This window comes from Arachis hypogaea, chromosome 5 (assembly GCF_003086295.3).
Source record: "Arachis hypogaea cultivar Tifrunner chromosome 5, arahy.Tifrunner.gnm2.J5K5, whole genome shotgun sequence".
NCBI lineage: Eukaryota > Viridiplantae > Streptophyta > Magnoliopsida > Fabales > Fabaceae > Arachis > Arachis hypogaea.
This window is the reverse complement of record NC_092040.1, coordinates 116369375-116386133: the sequence shown is the minus strand read 5'-3', so window position 1 is coordinate 116386133 and position 16759 is coordinate 116369375. Positions and strand designations below refer to the sequence as shown.

The 16759-nt window shown below is 33.1% G+C and overlaps 3 protein-coding genes across 13 annotated transcripts; 2 read left to right on the top strand and 1 right to left on the bottom strand.

Annotated features, from left to right (window-relative positions):
- Nucleotides 1-200: 200 nt before the first annotated feature.
- On the top strand, nt 201-4296 carry LOC112726191 (nuclear pore complex protein NUP62). Of its 7 annotated transcripts, none has more exons than XM_025775495.3 (7): nt 201-492; nt 587-709; nt 833-910; nt 1715-1769; nt 1924-2011; nt 2090-2188; nt 3520-4296. In XM_025775495.3, the coding sequence occupies exons 1-5, from the start codon at nt 484-486 to the stop codon at nt 1941-1943; spliced, it is 285 nt and encodes a 94-aa protein (XP_025631280.1). In that variant the 5' UTR covers nt 201-483; the 3' UTR covers nt 1944-2011; nt 2090-2188; nt 3520-4296. The 7 variants fall into 7 exon arrangements, with proteins under 7 accessions (XP_025631280.1, XP_025631281.1, XP_025631279.1 ...); XM_025775496.3 differs by lacking the exon at nt 3520-4296 and adding an exon at nt 2701-2906; XM_025775494.3 differs by lacking the exon at nt 3520-4296 and adding an exon at nt 2673-2906.
- Nucleotides 4297-7555: 3259 nt separating this feature from the next.
- LOC112726193 (uncharacterized) lies at nt 7556-10876 on the top strand. The gene is made up of 4 exons (XM_025775497.3): nt 7556-8018; nt 8645-8780; nt 9364-9457; nt 10483-10876. The coding sequence occupies exons 1-4, from the start codon at nt 7903-7905 to the stop codon at nt 10788-10790; spliced, it is 654 nt and encodes a 217-aa protein (XP_025631282.1). The 5' UTR covers nt 7556-7902; the 3' UTR covers nt 10791-10876.
- On the bottom strand, nt 10154-14092 carry LOC140184781 (nuclear pore complex protein NUP62-like). 5 transcript variants are annotated; one of them, XM_072237952.1, is made up of 7 exons: nt 13862-14092; nt 13645-13767; nt 13450-13527; nt 12585-12643; nt 12340-12427; nt 12163-12261; nt 10154-10799 (listed from the first exon to the last, which is right to left on the bottom strand). In XM_072237952.1, the coding sequence occupies exons 1-7, from the start codon at nt 13868-13870 to the stop codon at nt 10746-10748; spliced, it is 510 nt and encodes a 169-aa protein (XP_072094053.1). In that variant the 5' UTR covers nt 13871-14092; the 3' UTR covers nt 10154-10745. The 5 variants fall into 5 exon arrangements, with proteins under 5 accessions (XP_072094053.1, XP_072094052.1, XP_072094051.1 ...); XM_072237951.1 differs by lacking the exon at nt 10154-10799 and adding an exon at nt 11430-11684; XM_072237950.1 differs by lacking the exon at nt 10154-10799 and adding an exon at nt 11430-11664 and having other exon boundaries at nt 13862-14001.
- Nucleotides 14093-16759: the final 2667 nt, after the last annotated feature.

Here is a 16759-nt window from a genome sequence, read left to right as displayed (position 1 = left end):
GGAAAACCCTAAAAAGATCTAAAAAACACTAAAAATTATAAAAAATTCCTAAAAAGCCCTAAAAAAAAACTTAAAAAAATCCTAGAAAACCCTAGACAACCCTAAAAAATTCTACAAAATTCTAAAAAATCATAAGTTGCATCTGATATCTTATGTTCTTTTTGTCACCTAAAACTTCTTCAATTGTCAGCACTTCAATTGCTGCTGTTGCTGAAACCAAATTGCCATGTGAAATTACAGAGAGAAGACTGTGGAAGAGATACGTGATGCATTCCTATTCTTTTCCATATTCCCTATTTTATGTGCATTTGGCTTAGAAAATTGAATTAATTGATAAATTAAGAAAAAATTTGCATTTTTATTGAGTGTTAAACACGACTTCCTGGAATATATCGAAAAGAATTGGAATATTGCATAAATGATATAAATTATATGTTCAAATCATTGTGTAAAGCCCTTATTTAACTGATATCGATTCCAGTGATGATAGAGGTCGGGTATTTCCAACAGAGTTGTTTATAGAATTCTGAACTAGATATTTCTTTCTTTTGCCCTGACCATTTTGGGATCCTGTAATCTTCTGTAGATTATCAAAGAGTGGAATACTGAGTTGCAAGAGCGTACTGGAAAATTTAGGAAACAGGCTAATGCTATAGCTGAGCGGGATCGTAGAATTTTGAAGAATCGTGATGTTCTATTGAGGCTTGAGGTTTCTCTCTCTGCTGATAATCTTTTTCTTTTTCTACTTTTTTTTTTCTATTGTACGCTACATGAAACAGCTTACATTTACCAATTATTTCTCTATGGCTTATATAAAATGTTTTTAATTTAGATCGAAGCGGCAAAAGTAGTTGAGACACAGTCAAACATGGAGCGGCAATTGGAGTTAATTGAGACTCATCAACAGGAGGTATTTTGAGAAGTTCTTTTTCCCATTTCTAAACAGTTTTTGGCGAGCTGCATTTAATGTGTGTTTGGCCTACTATTTATTTTAGTTGTTGTGATGTGCTGTTCATACAAGATTTTGCATGTGATTTTTTCTAGTTCTTTTATCTTCAGCAACTAGGATCTTTGTTTTTTTTTTTTTTTTTTGGTAAATTTCTCTAACATTAGGGCTCGAAACTAGCTTCTCTTCTGTTTGAAGTTAATTTTACTTAAGCATCTTTGCATTTTTATCGTATGAAGGAATTAGTTGTTTGCTTGTCTTTTTGTCATCAAGCTCATGGAGGATGGATCGACACAATCTACAAAGCTGATACTAATTATATAAAAATATATTACTTCCTGTTTGTATATTTGCATATTGGGAATTAACATACTAGTAAGAAGCTATAAATTTCATGGTTTTTACAAACTCAACAAGCAGGCAACATTTATTGATTTCAATCAGATCGTTGACATAAAGTGAATTAAACCTAGGTAGCTTGATTATTGAAGCAATTAGAATTTAGAAATAGAAAAGATTGAAATTGATAGACTCAAAATCGGAACATTTAATTTTCATTATGCTAGAAGAGTTTAGTCACTTCATCTAACTTTTATCTGGTTATCCAAATTGTTTTCTCTACATCTGAAGAGTAAGTTACTATGCTTATATAAAAATATTTTCATATTGATTTTATCATTTAACAGTTTCATCGCCCAAAAAGATAAAAAAGGAATTGAAATGAGTTGTGTTCTGAATGAATTCTTTTGTTGTCATTCCTGTATTTAGGTTGACAAGGCTTTACAAAGCATGGAGGAAGATGAAGCTGCTTCTACAAGAGAATGTTAGTTAATCCTAGTTTGTTTGGTGATTAAGTAGTATCTGGGTCCAGTGAAGGCTATTAGTAATTTTTGTTGTAATATGAATTGTAATTTTGATACCAGTACCTCTCATTCTGTCATTTCTTTGATTTATTTTTCCAATACATTGATTTGCAGGTATGAGCAGTCTGAACTGATAGAAAGGGAACTAGAGCAGATGACAGAACAGATCAAATTCATCATCCAATCTCTTAACTCAAACCAGGTAAAGGTTGTCAGTTTCAGTTGATTTGTTATTACACACAGAACTTAAAAGCGATGCTTACTTTATTGTGACATTCAGGGTGGAGAGCTTGATGCACTTGATGGAATGACTCCATTAGATGCAGTAGTTCGAATTCTAAACAATCAACTAACCTCTCTGATGTGGATAGATGAAAAGGTCAGTATTTTCCACCATGCCATTGTTTGGTGGAACTTTTTGTTGCTTCTACTTGTTAGGTATGCTTATTATTGGGTGTGTTCATTTGGGAGTGAAGTCAAGCTAACACCCTTATAATAGGTTGGATACTATACGCACCTGAACTTAGTTAAAAGCTTAGGTATTAGTTAAGATCATTCATGCTCTTTAATCCGACGGGATTGAAGTTCGATGTGCATATAAGTATTGTCTTCCCAGTATTTGGAATTTATAATAAATTTTCTCCGAAAAACAAAACAAACAAAGATCTGTAAACATGATTCCTCGACTCAAATATTCTCTAATTGTGGTTATGGTGTGTTTTTTTCGGAAGAGAAGGTGGATTCCTTGAAAACCTAATTTGCGCCTGTTTCTTCTGTCCTGTGTTTTTGCCTTATAACTGAATACAAGTGCTGTGATTTTGATCAATCCTTCTCGGGCTGAAGAATTTTCATCCCGCATTCAGAAGCTTGCTAACCAAGGTTCTGCTTCAGATCGTGAACTGACGGGTCCAAGAATCTGGATGTCCTGATATGTCGATCTTGTAAGGACCTGTTCAAAATTTAGATGAAATTCCAGCAGATAAACACACGGATTTGTGAGAGGAGGTTATTGTGCCTTTTGTGTGAGATTTGAGATGTATTGTTTGAGTGATTGTTACCATTAAATTTTCTGTTGGCCTAAATATTATTTTTTTACATATACTGTTTTTAATAGAAAAAAAATATAAGTACATTTAATATCTAAATAGGTAATGAACAAAATAATTAAAAGAATGAGAGACAAGCTTTTTCTTTTGAAAAGCTTATGTTCTTTCCTCAACATTTGTTATCATAGTATTCTTGACTATACATGAGGAAAACTCAAGAAAATCTTACATAATGTGGTCAAAAGAGATTTACGTATAAACAACTTCATTTGTAGACATATGATAGGACTCAACAACATCGATTGATCCATGTAACTAACTCAACCTAATGAGATAAAGTTGCTTTGTTGTAATATTTTTCGTTCGAACATCCAAATAAAGGCTTTTAGTTCATTCAAATAAACTAAATATCATTTAATGTTAGAATCATTAGTGGTTTAGTCTCCAGTTTATTTTAAAGTTTTTAATTCAAGAAGTATCTAAACTGAATATATTTTTGTTAGTTGTTTCAATTATCTTCAAAATCTAGCGATCTGCAAATACGAGTCTGTATCTTGCAGAATGCATTTTCTGGTTGATTGACACAGCAACTTAATATTTGTATTATAAAATCAAATACAATGAGAAAGCTAATACATACACTCTCAAATGTCTCGGTGCGCAGACTAGTGTCTTATGTACAAGAAATAGGTGTGACATGAATGAGGCAAAAGATTGATGTACGAGATGTCGAGATTATCCAAACAAATCGAAACAACCACCAATGAAACAGAGGATTACAATGCAGAGACGACCTGAGTTTCTCGTGCAGCACTGCCGGATCTACGTGTTGCTACTTCGGAGAATGAAAGAAATCATTTATCAGTGACTGGAAGTTTTCTATCAGTTCCCAGACTTTTCCTTTTATGAGCTGTAGTATCCAGCTTAACAGATACATGGCGAGCTCATTTTCTTCAGAATTCTGAGGCGTCTTGTTCTCATCTAGATGAAAGAATACAACGTGGAATGAGTCAGTTGGTTAGAGGCTGAAGCAATCTAGGATTTCAATATTTCATGAAACAGACATTGGCATTTGGCAATATTGGTGTCGTTCGTTCAACATAGCTTCTTTGTGACAGTTTTCACTTAGCCACCACTAGTAATTATTATTGTTATTATTATTCAAAATACTCAAATGCCATGCCAATGACTCACTAGTCAAGTGGCAAAGTCAACTAGAAAAGAAGGTGTGCATGGATAAACATCCAGTGGGGAAACAAACTGTTTTGATGCGTGGCTCCCTAAGTTATGAGTAAACACTCTTTATAGGTTATATCAAGAGGCCAGAAGGATTGGTTTCCGCTATGTTGGTAAACCCAGCAAAGGTAATATAAAGAAAAATGTCAAAAGTAAAAAAGAAAGAGAAGTATTTGGAAGTCAGCAACTTTTAGTATTTTTGACTATCATTTGACAAGCACAAATACTAAATTGTCTTTAACAAATAAATTTTACTAGTTCATGTGTTTAAAACTCTAAAAAATGTGGGGACAAACTATTGATTCATGTGTGTAAAACTCTAATAAATATAGATATAAATTATATGCTTTTTGTATGCAAAACTTTTATAAATATGGGGACGCCTTTCAAGTACTGGCAAAAAATGATAATATTTGCTATCCATATAGCATTGCTAAAAAAGAAATACTCAACTGCAATTGCTAGCCGCTGCATCTTAGTGATTTAATTTTGTTTAGCTTCTTCATTTTATAAAATAAGAGGGGGTCTTGGAGCAACTACGAGTTCTCTTCGTGGCGGCGAAGGCAAAGGGATGGAGTCCCATTGAGAAGAATGAACAAAGTGAGGATCTCGACGATCCACCGAAGGGGTTTTTTGTTTTGAGATTCGGTTTTGGTTTTGGGTCAAAGTCAAAAGCAAAATGTATGCTCTTGTTTGAATTTTTTTTTAAATAACGTCACATTCCGTCTCTTCGCACCATCCTCCTATTTCTTCTAATTGGTTGTCGTTCAGACCTACCTACTAGGCATTCACAGCGCGCCGTCGATCCGTCTACACAGATCTCCGCCGCTGCCAGAAGGAGAGCCGTCGCGAGGTGCGCATTCGGCTGCAAGTACTATTGTATTGCTTTACACGTGTAGCCGCCGCAACCGCTCTCTCGCAATCCTATGCCACTGCCACCGCTGTATCGCGACTTCAATGTCCCCCGCAGCTATTGTTTAGTTATTTGTTTCTTATCAACCAAGTCGTATGTTCATTTTATTATGTATGTGAATGGTTCTTTTCATTCTAAAGTGAATATTTATTTAGGTATACCATTGGTATTTTACTTGATTTGCTTGATTCTACATGTACATGCTTCGCAGGTTTCTTTTGTTATGTGGTTTGGATTAGATTTAGTTTAATTTTGCTTGAATTCAAGTTGGGTTTGAGTTACGCCATTTAAGCATGGTGCACGGGTGGTATTTTGGTCCAACTTGTTAGTTGTTTCTTATCAACTAAGACGGATGTTCATTTTACTATATATGCGGATGGTTCTTTTCACTAAGATATGAATATTTATTTAGGTCATACCATTTAGGTGAACGAAGCAACCCGGCACGCGACGGAAGTGCCGAAGACATGACGCAGCGGCGTGGAAGAAAGGCCAGAGGTGCAGCGTTGGAGCAGCGGCGGAACAAAGCCTCTGGCTCGGCGACGATGCAACATCACTTCCTAGGCTTTGAAATGGGCAGAGTAGCAGTGCGCGAAGAATGGGGAGAAGACGCGACTGCGCGGCGATGACACAGCGGCAGTGGTGTGGCGTCCGAGCAACGGCGAAACTGCAATTCTCTTAGTGGGTTAGCAACGGCAGGCGAGGGTGGCATTAGAAAGCTTCGTTTTCAGCAATAGGGAAGGCGGCGATGAGGTGATGCGGTGAAAAAACATAGTTGACATTAGGGGTAGGTGAAAACAGGATTCAGGTTAAGAAAGAAGGTAAAATGAAAAAGTAAAATTAAAAATTCGGTGGAGTAATTATATTGGATATTATTTTTATGTTTAGTAGGTAGTAAATTGTTTACGTTGTTCATAATTTTTGTTGTCTACATAAATATATGATATTATCTGTGATAATTAATTTATGGCATCATTTATATTCACTTGTGACATAAAATTTAAAAAATATTTGTGTATTTATTTCCATTCAAACTTTAATTATGTGTTGATTGATTAATGTATAATTTGATGTGTTAAAAATATATAAATAGTTTGTCTAAAAAGGATAATTTGTCCCAAAAAAATGTTTGATTATGATATTTAGAGTATTTTATCATATAAAAAGTATGACGGTCTTCCTTCTCCTCCTCTTCTTCCTCTTTTTTCATCTTTTTTTTTCATCATTGTCATTATCACCACCATCATACAACCGCATCCATTTCCTCTTCCTCATTCTCTTCCTGTTTTTTTTTTATTTGAATTTTTTTGATCTTTTCCTTCATTTTCTTCTTCCTCCTCCATCATCATTATCGTCATCACCAACAACACCAACATTTTGCTAACATTTTTATTGATTTTGATTCTCTATGGTGATCGAATGAACCGAAAATATTATCAAAACAAAACCATTGTATAATACCAAATGAACCGAAAATGGTCCATTATATAAATTCGAATTCAGAAACACCTTCATCTCGAATGAACCGAAAATATTATCAAAACAAAACCATTGTATAATACTAAATGAACCGATAATTGTCCATTATATAAATTCAAATTCGATGATAACGATAACGACGATACGTATTAGAAGAAGACAATGACGATAACGATGATAATGATGATGATGATGGATGAGAAAGATAAAAAGGAAGAAGAAGACGAAATTCCAATAGGAGGAGGAGGAGGAGGAGGAGGAGGAAGTGTTGTTGGTGACGACGGTAACGAAATTGAAAAATAATAAAGAAAAAAGAGGAGAAGAAGAAGAAGACATAGCATCCGGAGTGAAGAAGAAGAAGAATAACGTGAATTTGCGAAGAAGAAGAAATGCAAGGGGGAAGAAAACGGAAAAAAACGTGTAACTTAAATCACTTGGATGAACTTTGATGTAAAATTCCTTGAATGTGGAGAATTACTCAAAATACATCTTTTGATGGTTATTAAAAGAGCATTTTTAATACATGATTTTAGTTTAATTTATTTTGAGTATTATAAAATATTACATTAGAATTTATAGAATTATATGTTATAAATAATAGAATAAAATAATAAATAAATTCTTAAAAATTTATACTTTGAAAAATTAATTCTTAAAGAAAAAATACCAATAAAGATTTTTAGGATAGTAGATGTGGACACATTACTTTTAAATTAGTCTCTATGATTAAAGTAGAAGCTCTTAATTTAAACTAATATATCCACCTTTATTATCTTGGAGAATTTTATTGATACTTTTTTTTCTTTAAAAATAATCTGTCCGAAATATAAATCTTCAAAATGTATTTGTCACTTTAAATAATAAAAAGGATTTTTAAAATTTAATTAATATATGTGCTAAGAACAAATTTTAATATTATTAATTAAAAAAATTTGTATAAAAAATATAAAATTTAAATTTTTAATATATTTATAATTTATTTTTTAAAGTAAAAAATTTAATTTTTTTATTATTCTTACTCAGTGTTACTAAAACTGAATTAATATAGTACACCATAATTAACCAGTGTACCATAAGCCTGTCAAATGACACCAACCGATAGTCACCAAAAAAAAAAAATGACACCAACCGATGCACCCAAACCGTAGCATCCATAGATAACAATTAACAAGATTATAGGTGAAAAGAGAGTAAGCAGCGACAATCATTGCTCACCTCAACAACCTTGAATCTGGAAATTCAGTCTGTGATGGGTGGTGGAACCATGCCTCAGCGTCGTTAAGCTCAAATCTGGAAAAGCTTTCTCCTCCGCCGCCAACTTCATCTTCATTTTCTTCTCCTAATAATCTCAAGCCTCCAAACGCAAACACTGCTTTATCTACTTCTATCTCTCACAGCAATGAACCTAGTAGAGAGCTTATGCCGGTGGATCCGAAAGAAGTTGCCAAAAAAGCCAACAGTAGTCTCTATGATCACGTCTTTGAAACGGTTCCATCTCAACGGGAAGTTGAGGATCCCATATCAGCTCTTCTAAAGTGAGTTCTACATAGTTCTCAATTTCTTATTCTTACCTAATGTTTGCATTCTGGGAGTTTCTTTTGTTACTTGAGCTGCTTTTACATAATTTGAACTTGTTAGTTCTGGATATTGCTTATTTTTGGAAATATTTGTGGGGAAATTACCATGGCTTAGGTTTCGAGTATGGTCAGACATGTTGATGGATAATTTACTAATTTTCCAGTGTTCTGGGGATTTAAATTTGAAGATTTTAGTCATTAAATTGGTTCCCGTTTTAATCTTAAACAACAAATGAAATACCAAATCGGTCAGAATATCATATGGTACACTTTGCTACTTAACAAGTTTTTATTCTCTAAAAATTCTTGAAAACTAATTCCGTGTTTTTTTGTAGTCTTGAAGGAGTAGTATGTCTTATGATAAGATCTAGCTAAGGAGGGATGAATTTGTTTGGAAATAAACAAAAATTCCAATTTATTTAGTCTATTTCCTACCTGGACTATTTTGTGTATTTCCCGGTCAAAAGACTTAGACTGTACTTCTTCATGTGGTTTCAATTTTTCTAGAATTAGTGTATTACTGACTTGCGCAAACTACCATAACGATTAAAATCTCAAGTATCCTTTTCAAATTGATTTGTCAGTTTTATAGAAGCGGTATCATCCTCGAGCTCAAATCGACAAATCACAAGCTCTTCTGATTCGAGGATATTTATGTCTGAGGGATATAAACGATTATATGATGCAATCCAGTTGCTGCAAACTGATCCATCAATTAAGGTTCCATTTTGAAGTTTTACAACATTTGAAAGTTTTTTTATGCTTCTCAAAGTGAAACAGTACAAATTTACATAGTGGTAACTACGTATATAACCATAATCCAACATGGATATGATTATGAAAATGAGAATAATTTTAGATTTTTAGGCAATTGGGTAATTTTCTACCCGGTGTAATTCAGTTTTACAAAATCATCATGTACGACAAAAAAAAAAACAGCTTGATCAATATACAATAAGTAATAGATATTGAAAATAAATAAATAAAATGAATATGGCTTCATTCCTTTGCGTTCTGTAAAATTATTTTTTTAAATTGTCAATTTTATGAAATTAGTTTCTATAATAATTATCTTGTTTTATGGGTGATAAATTTGTTATTTTAAAGACATACTTTTATGGGTTCTTACTTTTCCACATCTTGGAATTTTTTCATTTATATACAGATCATCTCATTATAATTAACGCTATTTGCGATTATTTTCTTCAAAATTTGTTATTATTTATGCATTTATTATTAAAATTTTTATGACCTCTGTTAGATTTGTTCGTTAACTTTGTATGGGACTACAATTTCCTAGTAGAGATTAGTGGTGTCGCTGTCATCTGATAAAGCTATTTGGGATGCTGTCATGAGCCATGTGCAGCATCAAAAGCTCCTAGAGATGCCTGATTCAGGTCTTTATTTCTACTTATATGCATATTTATTTTATAAAATGAAACTCAACCCTGTGCACAAATATTCCGCTTTATGCAAATTCCAGGAAAGTGTATAATGTATTTTAAATTTTTAACTGATAAACGGATTAGGGACTGATTTCACAGTTTGAATTTGACCTCAAAATCACACGGAGAGAACTCGTAGTTGCTCCAAGACCCCCTCTTATTTTATAAAATGAAGAAGCTAAACAAAATTAAATCACTAAGATGCAGCGGCTAGCAAGTACAGTTGAGTATTTCTTTTTTAGCAATGCTGGATGGATAGCAAATATTATTATTTTTTGCCAGTACTTGAAAGGCAATAATTTATACCCATATTTATAAAAGTTTTGCATAAATTAGTAAAATTTATTTGTCAAAGATAATTTAGTATTTGTGCTTGTCAAATGATAGTCAAAAATACTAAAAGTTGCTGACTTCCAAATACTTCTCTTTCTTTTTTACTTTTGACATTTTTCTTTATATTACCTTTGGTGGGTTTACCAACATAGCGGAAACCAATCCTTCTGGCCTCTTGATATAACCTATAAAGAGTGTTTACTCATTTGTGCATGCAGCAACCCATTGGCCAGCGGCAAACCCTTAAATGGAACTCAGTACCGCGACGGATTAATCCTTGACCTGTCGGGTTAGGGGATACCGTGGGAAACCAAAAAAAAAAAAGAGTGTTTACTCATAACTTAGGGAGCCACGCATCAAAACAGTTTGTTTTCCCACTGGATGTTTATCCATGCACACCTTCTTTTCTAGTTGACTTTGCCACTTGACTAGTGAGTCATTGGCATGGCATTTGAGTATTTTGAATAATAATAACAATAATAATTACTAGTGGTGGCTAAGTGAAAACTGTCACAAAGAAGCTATGTTGAACGAACGACACCAATATTGCCAAATGCCAATGTCTGTTTCATGAAATATTGAAATCCTAGATTGCTTCAACCTCTAACCAACTGACTCATTCCACGTTGTATTCTTTCATCTAGATGAGAACAAGACACCTCAGAATTCTGAAGAAAATGAGCTCGCCATGTATCTGTTAAGCTGGATACTACAGCTCATAAAAGGAAAAGTCTGGGAATTGATAGAAAACTTCCAGTCACTGATAAATGATTTCTTTCATTCTCCGAAGACGCAACACGTAGATCCGGCAGTGCTGCACGAGAAACTCAGGTCGTCTCTGCATTGCAATCCTCTGTTCCATTGGTGGTTGTTTCGATTTGTTTGGATAATCTCGACATATCGTACATCAATCTTTTGCCTCATTCATGTCACACCTATTTCTTGTACATAAGACACTAGTCTGCGCACCGAGACATTTGAGAGTGTATGTATTAGCTTTCTCATTGTATTTGATTTTATAATACAAATATTGAGTAAGTTGCTGTGTCAATCAACCAGAAAATGCATTCTGCAAGATACAGACTCGTATTTGCAGATCGCTAGATTTTGAAGATAATTGAAACAACTAACAAAAATATATTCAGTTTAGACTTTAGATACTTCTTGAATTAAAAGCTTTAAAATAAACTGGAGACTAAACCACTAATGATTCTAACATTAAATGATATTTAGTTTATTTGAATGAACTAAAAGCCTTTATTTGGATGGCCGAACGAAAAATATTACAACAAAGCAACTTTATCTCATTAGGTAGAGTTAGTTACATGGATCAATCGATGTTGTTGAGTCCTATCATATGTCTACAAATGAAGTTGTTTATACGTAAATCTCTTTTGACCACATTATGTAAGATTTTCTTGAGTTTTCCTCATGTATAGTCAAGAATACTATGATAACAAATGTTGAGGAAAGAACATAAGCTTTTCAAAAGAAAAAGCTTGTCTCTCATTCTTTTAATTATTTTGTTCATTACCTATTTAGATATTAAATGTATTTATATTTTTTTTTCTATTCTTTTAAAAACAGTATATGTAAAAAAAATAATATTTAGGCCAGCAGAAAATTTAATGGTAACAATCACTCAAACAATTCATCTCAAATCTCACACAAAAGGCACAATAACCTCCTCTCACAAATCCGTGTGTTTATCTGCTGGAATTTCATCTAAATTTTGAACAGGTCCTTACAAGATCGACATATCAGGACATCCAGATTCTTGGACCCGTCAGTTCACGATCTGAAGCAGAACCTTGGTTAGCAAGCTTCTGAATGCGGGATGAAAATTCTTCAGCCCGAGAAGGATTGATCAAAATCACAGCACTTGTATTCAGTTATAAGGCAAAAACACAGGACAGAAGAAACAGGCGCAAATTAGGTTTTCAAGGAATCCACCCCCCCCCCCTTCCCTTCCGAAAAAACACACCATAACCACAATTAGAGAATATTTGAGTCGAGGAATCATGTTAACAGATCTTTGTTTGTTTTGTTTTTCGGAGAAAATTTATTATAAATTCCAAATACTGGGAAGACAATACTTATATGCACATCGAACTTCAATCCCGTCAGATTAAAGAGCATGAATGATCTTAACTAATACCTAAGCTTTTAACTAAGTTCAGGTGCGTATAGTATCCAACCTATTTTAAGGGTGTTAGCTTGACTTCACTCCCAAACGAACACACCCAATAATAATACTAAGCATACCTAACAAGTAGAAGCAACAAAAAGTTCCACCAAACAATGGCATGGTGGAAAATACTGACCTTTTCATCTATCCACATCAGAGAGGTTAGTTGATTGTTTAGGATTCGAACTACTGCATCTAATGGAGTCATTCCATCAAGTGCATCAAGCTCTCCACCCTGAATGTCACAATAAAGTAAGCATCGCTTTTAAGTTCTGTGTGCAATAACAAATCAACTGAAACTGACAACCTTTACCTGGTTTGAGTTAAGAGATTGGATCATGAATTTGATCTGTTCTGTCATCTGCTCTAGTTCCCTTTCTATCAGTTCAGACTGCTCATACCTGCAAATCAATGTATTGGAAAAATAAATCAAAGAAATGACAGAATGAGAGGTACTGGTGTCAAAATTACAATTCATATTACAAAAAAAATTACTAATAATAGCCTTCACTGGACCCAGATACTACTTAATCACCAAACAAACTAGGATTAACTAACATTGCATCTCTTGTAGAAGCAGCTTCATCTTCCTCCATGCTTTGTAAAGCCTTGTCAACCTAAATACAGGAATGACAACAAAAGAATTCATTCAGAACACAACTCATTTCAATTCCTTTTTTATCTTTTTGGGTGATGAAACTGTTAAATGATAAAATCAATATGAAAATATTTTTATATAAGCATAGTAACTTACTCTTCAGATGTAGAGAAAACAATTTGGATAACCAGATAAAAGTTAGATGAAGTGACTAAACTCTTCTAGCATAATGAAAATTAAATGTTCCGATTTTGAGTCTATCAATTTCAATCTTTTCTATTTCTAAATTCTAATTGCTTCAATAATCAAGCTACCTAGGTTTAATTCACTTTATGTCAACGATCTGATTGAAATCAATAAATGTTGCCTGCTTGTTGAGTTTGTAAAAACTATGAAATTTATAGCTTCTTACTAGTATGTTAATTCCCAATATGCAAATATACAACAGGAAGTAATATATTTTTATATAATTAGTATCAGCTTTGTAGATTGTGTCGATCCATCCTCCATGAGCTTGATGACAAAAAGACAAGCAAACAACTAATTCCTTCATACGATAAAAATGCAAAGATGCTTAAGTAAAATTAACTTCAAACAGAAGAGAAGCTAGTTTCGAGCCCCAATGTTAGAGAAATTTACCAAAAAGAAAAAACAAAGATCCTAGTTGCTGAAGATAAAAGAACTAGAAAAAATCACATGCAAAATCTTGTATGAACAGCACATCACAACAACTAAAATTTTTTTGGTGACTGCAAAAAAAAAAAAAAAAAAAAAAAAAAAAAAAAAAAACTGTTTAGAAACGGGAAAAAGAACTTCTCAAAATACCTCCTGTTGATGAGTCTCAATTAACTCCAATTGCCGCTCCATGTTTGACTGTGTCTCAACTACTTTTGCCACCTCGATCTAAATTAAAAACATTTTATATAAGCTATAGAGAAATAATTGGTAAATGTAAGCTGTTTCATAGAGCGTACTATAGAAAAAAAAAAGTAGAAAAAGATTATTAGCAGAGAGAGAAACCTCAAGCCTCAATAGAACATCACGATTCTGCAAAATTCTGCGATCCCACTCAGCTATAGCATTAGCCTGTTTCCTAAATTTTCCAGTACGCTCTTGCAACTCAGTATTCCACTCTTTGATAATCTACAGAAGATTACAGGATCCCAAAATGGTCAGGGCAAAAGAAAGAAATATCTAGTTCAGAATTCTATAAACAACTCTGTTGGAAATACCCGACCTCTATCATCACTGGAATCGATATCAGTTAAATAAAGGCTTTACACAATTATTTGAACATATAATTTATATCATTTATGCAATATTCCAATTCTTTTCAATATATTCCAGTAAGTCGTGTTTAACACTCAATAAAAATGCAGTTCTTTTCTTAATTTATCAATTAATTCAATTTTCTAAGCCAAATGCACACAAAATAGGGAATATGGAAAAGAATAGGAATGCATCACGTACCTCTTCCACAGTCTTCTCTGTAATTTCACATGGCAATTTGGGAGCGGCAACAGCAGCAAGTTCTAGGTGACAAAAAGAACGTAAGATATCATATATAACTTAGGATTTTCTAGGATTTTCTAAAATTTTAAAGTTTTTTAAGATTTTTCTAAGCTTTTCTATGATTTTTTAGGTTTTTCTAGGTTTTTTTTAGGATTTTCTATGAGTTTTTTATGATTTTTAGTGTTTTTTAGATTTTTTTTTAGGGTTTTTCAGATTTTTCTATGGTTTTTCTATTGTTTTCTAGGGGTTTTTAGCAATTTTTTTAAGATTTTTTAGGATTTTCCAAAATCTTCTAGGACTTTTTATGGGTTTTAGGATTTTTTTTAGAGTTTTTCTAGAGTTTTTTGGATTTTCTACGGTTTTTTAGAACTTTTCTAGAGTTTTCTAAGGTTATCTAAAGTTTTCTAGGGTTTTCTAAATTTTTCTATTGTTTTCTAGGGTTATCTAGGATTTTTTAGGATTTTTTATGGTTTTTCTAAGGTTTTCTATGGTTTTTCTAGGATTTTCTAGGATTTTTTAGGGTTTTCTAGGATTTTCTAGGGGTTTTAGGGCGTTATAGGGTTTTTTTTATGGTTTTTAGGGTTTTCTAGGGTTCTTTAGTGATTTTAGGGTTTTCTAGGATTTTCTAGGGGTTTCAAGGGTGTTCTAGGGTTTTAGCGTTTTTTAAAATTTTTTTTATGCTTTTTAGGGTTTTTTAAGGTTTTTCTAGGATTTTCTTAGGTTTTTCTAGGGTTTTTCTATTATTTTCTAGGATTTTTCTAGAGTTTTTTAGGGTTAATTTTAGTATATTAAAGGCAAAATTTTCAAGGCGTAGAGCAAAGAAAATGGTCAAACAATCAACTTAATTGAAGGAACTTAAAACCGAAATGCAGCAACCTCAATTCAAAGAGCTTGAAATCGAAGGTACAGCAAAATCAAATAACAAATTTCTTGATCAGCATAAAGTTTTCACTATTTATTTTCATTAAAACTCTACCTGTGTGTTTGTGGTAGTGGAGCGTCAAATCAGTGCAATTAGAGTGGTTCGTGATGTTGACATCGAGCAATTGTTGATGGAACTTCGTTTGGTTCGATCGTGTTTCAGTGAGGAACAGCTCTGGAAGCCAATACTGCAGGTCTTTAAAGAAACCTTAACTAATCTCTCAATTGTGAAAGATGAAGGGAAATGAGGAATTTGATGTGAAATGGAAAGAGAGAGGGAGCAGAGTGTCCACGACCTGTGGTGGTGTAGGAAGAGATTTGCACGCTACTCTATTCCAGAGGCTTTCGATTGCTTTTCCTTCGGAATATCCTTCTTCGATTCCTCAGTTTGGTGGTTTTGAATACTCTAGCAATACTGGTAGTGTTTTGTTTTCTCTTTCGATTTAACTCATTTCATATCTGAATTAAAGTTTCTTAAATTGAATTAAAAAAAAATGGAAATGTGTGTTACGAAACATACTATTGTTCTATGCCCCTTAAAATGTTTGACTTCCTTCAATTTTGAACGATTTTACTATAGATATTATAGTTCTTATACATTTTGGCATAGATTGTAATTTATACCTGTTAGTTTACTTCTTTGTTGATAGGGAGAACATGATTTTTTGGTGATGAGAATCTTCATTTTAAGGACTTTTTATGTTCTCTATCTTCTCTGTGCACTTTGATTAATTGTATTTTGTAACATCCTTAGTTGGCTTGTTTAGGTCACTTATGCAGGACTTGATGCGACATAAAATTGGGGTAGCTGTGTAGGAGCAGCATTAATATAGCACTTCCATTCTTATTTCCATCATGTGCTGAAGCATCCATGAATTGATTTGAATGAGAAATGTTGCTATTCATTTAGGATCGTTTCATGTACAGATGGAAGAGAACTTACCTCTATTACTAGTTTCTTTGCATACGCTGCTAAATCTATTATGACTAACTTAATCAGGTTGCAAATAACAACTAATTAGTGATTACAATGTATTGTGATAATATGAATTGATTGAATATTTGTTACATAGGTTTTTGAGGAGCCATGTGAAGCTCAGACTCTCACAAGTCAAGAAGGTCTTCAGACTCCTAATGTCTGTATTTTCTCCTTTTATTTTTTACCATCTGTTTTTTATGGATGACTTTATGAACTCTAGTATTCATTGCTGAGGCTATTTTTGAAACAGCTGTGATTGATTTGGCTTTGTTACCTTTTGCAGGTGAGTAGTCAGCGCTTGTCTGTTGGGATGACACCCAAGACCCTTAGGCTGCCGAAACCTGGCGAGATGCTTCTCTGTCTATGGATCACCTCTTGGTGTTTATAAGGAAAATAACATGGAAGCTATATATGGTATAAAGCAAATGTTCTAATTGAAACTATTGCTATATCTTGTTCATTTTTCTAGGGTTTTCTAGGGTTATTCAAGGATTTCCACAGTTTTTTAGGGTTTTCTAGGGTTATCTAGGATTTTCTAGGGTTATCTAAGGTTTTATAGGTCTTTTTAGGGTTTTATTAGGTTTTTTCTAGGGTTTTATAGGCTTTTATAGGTTTTTATAGGTTATCTAGGGTTTTATAGGTTTTTTCTAGGGTTATTCAAGGATTTCTAGAGTTTTTTGGGTTTTTTAGGGTTATTTATGATTTTCTAGGGTTATCTAAGGT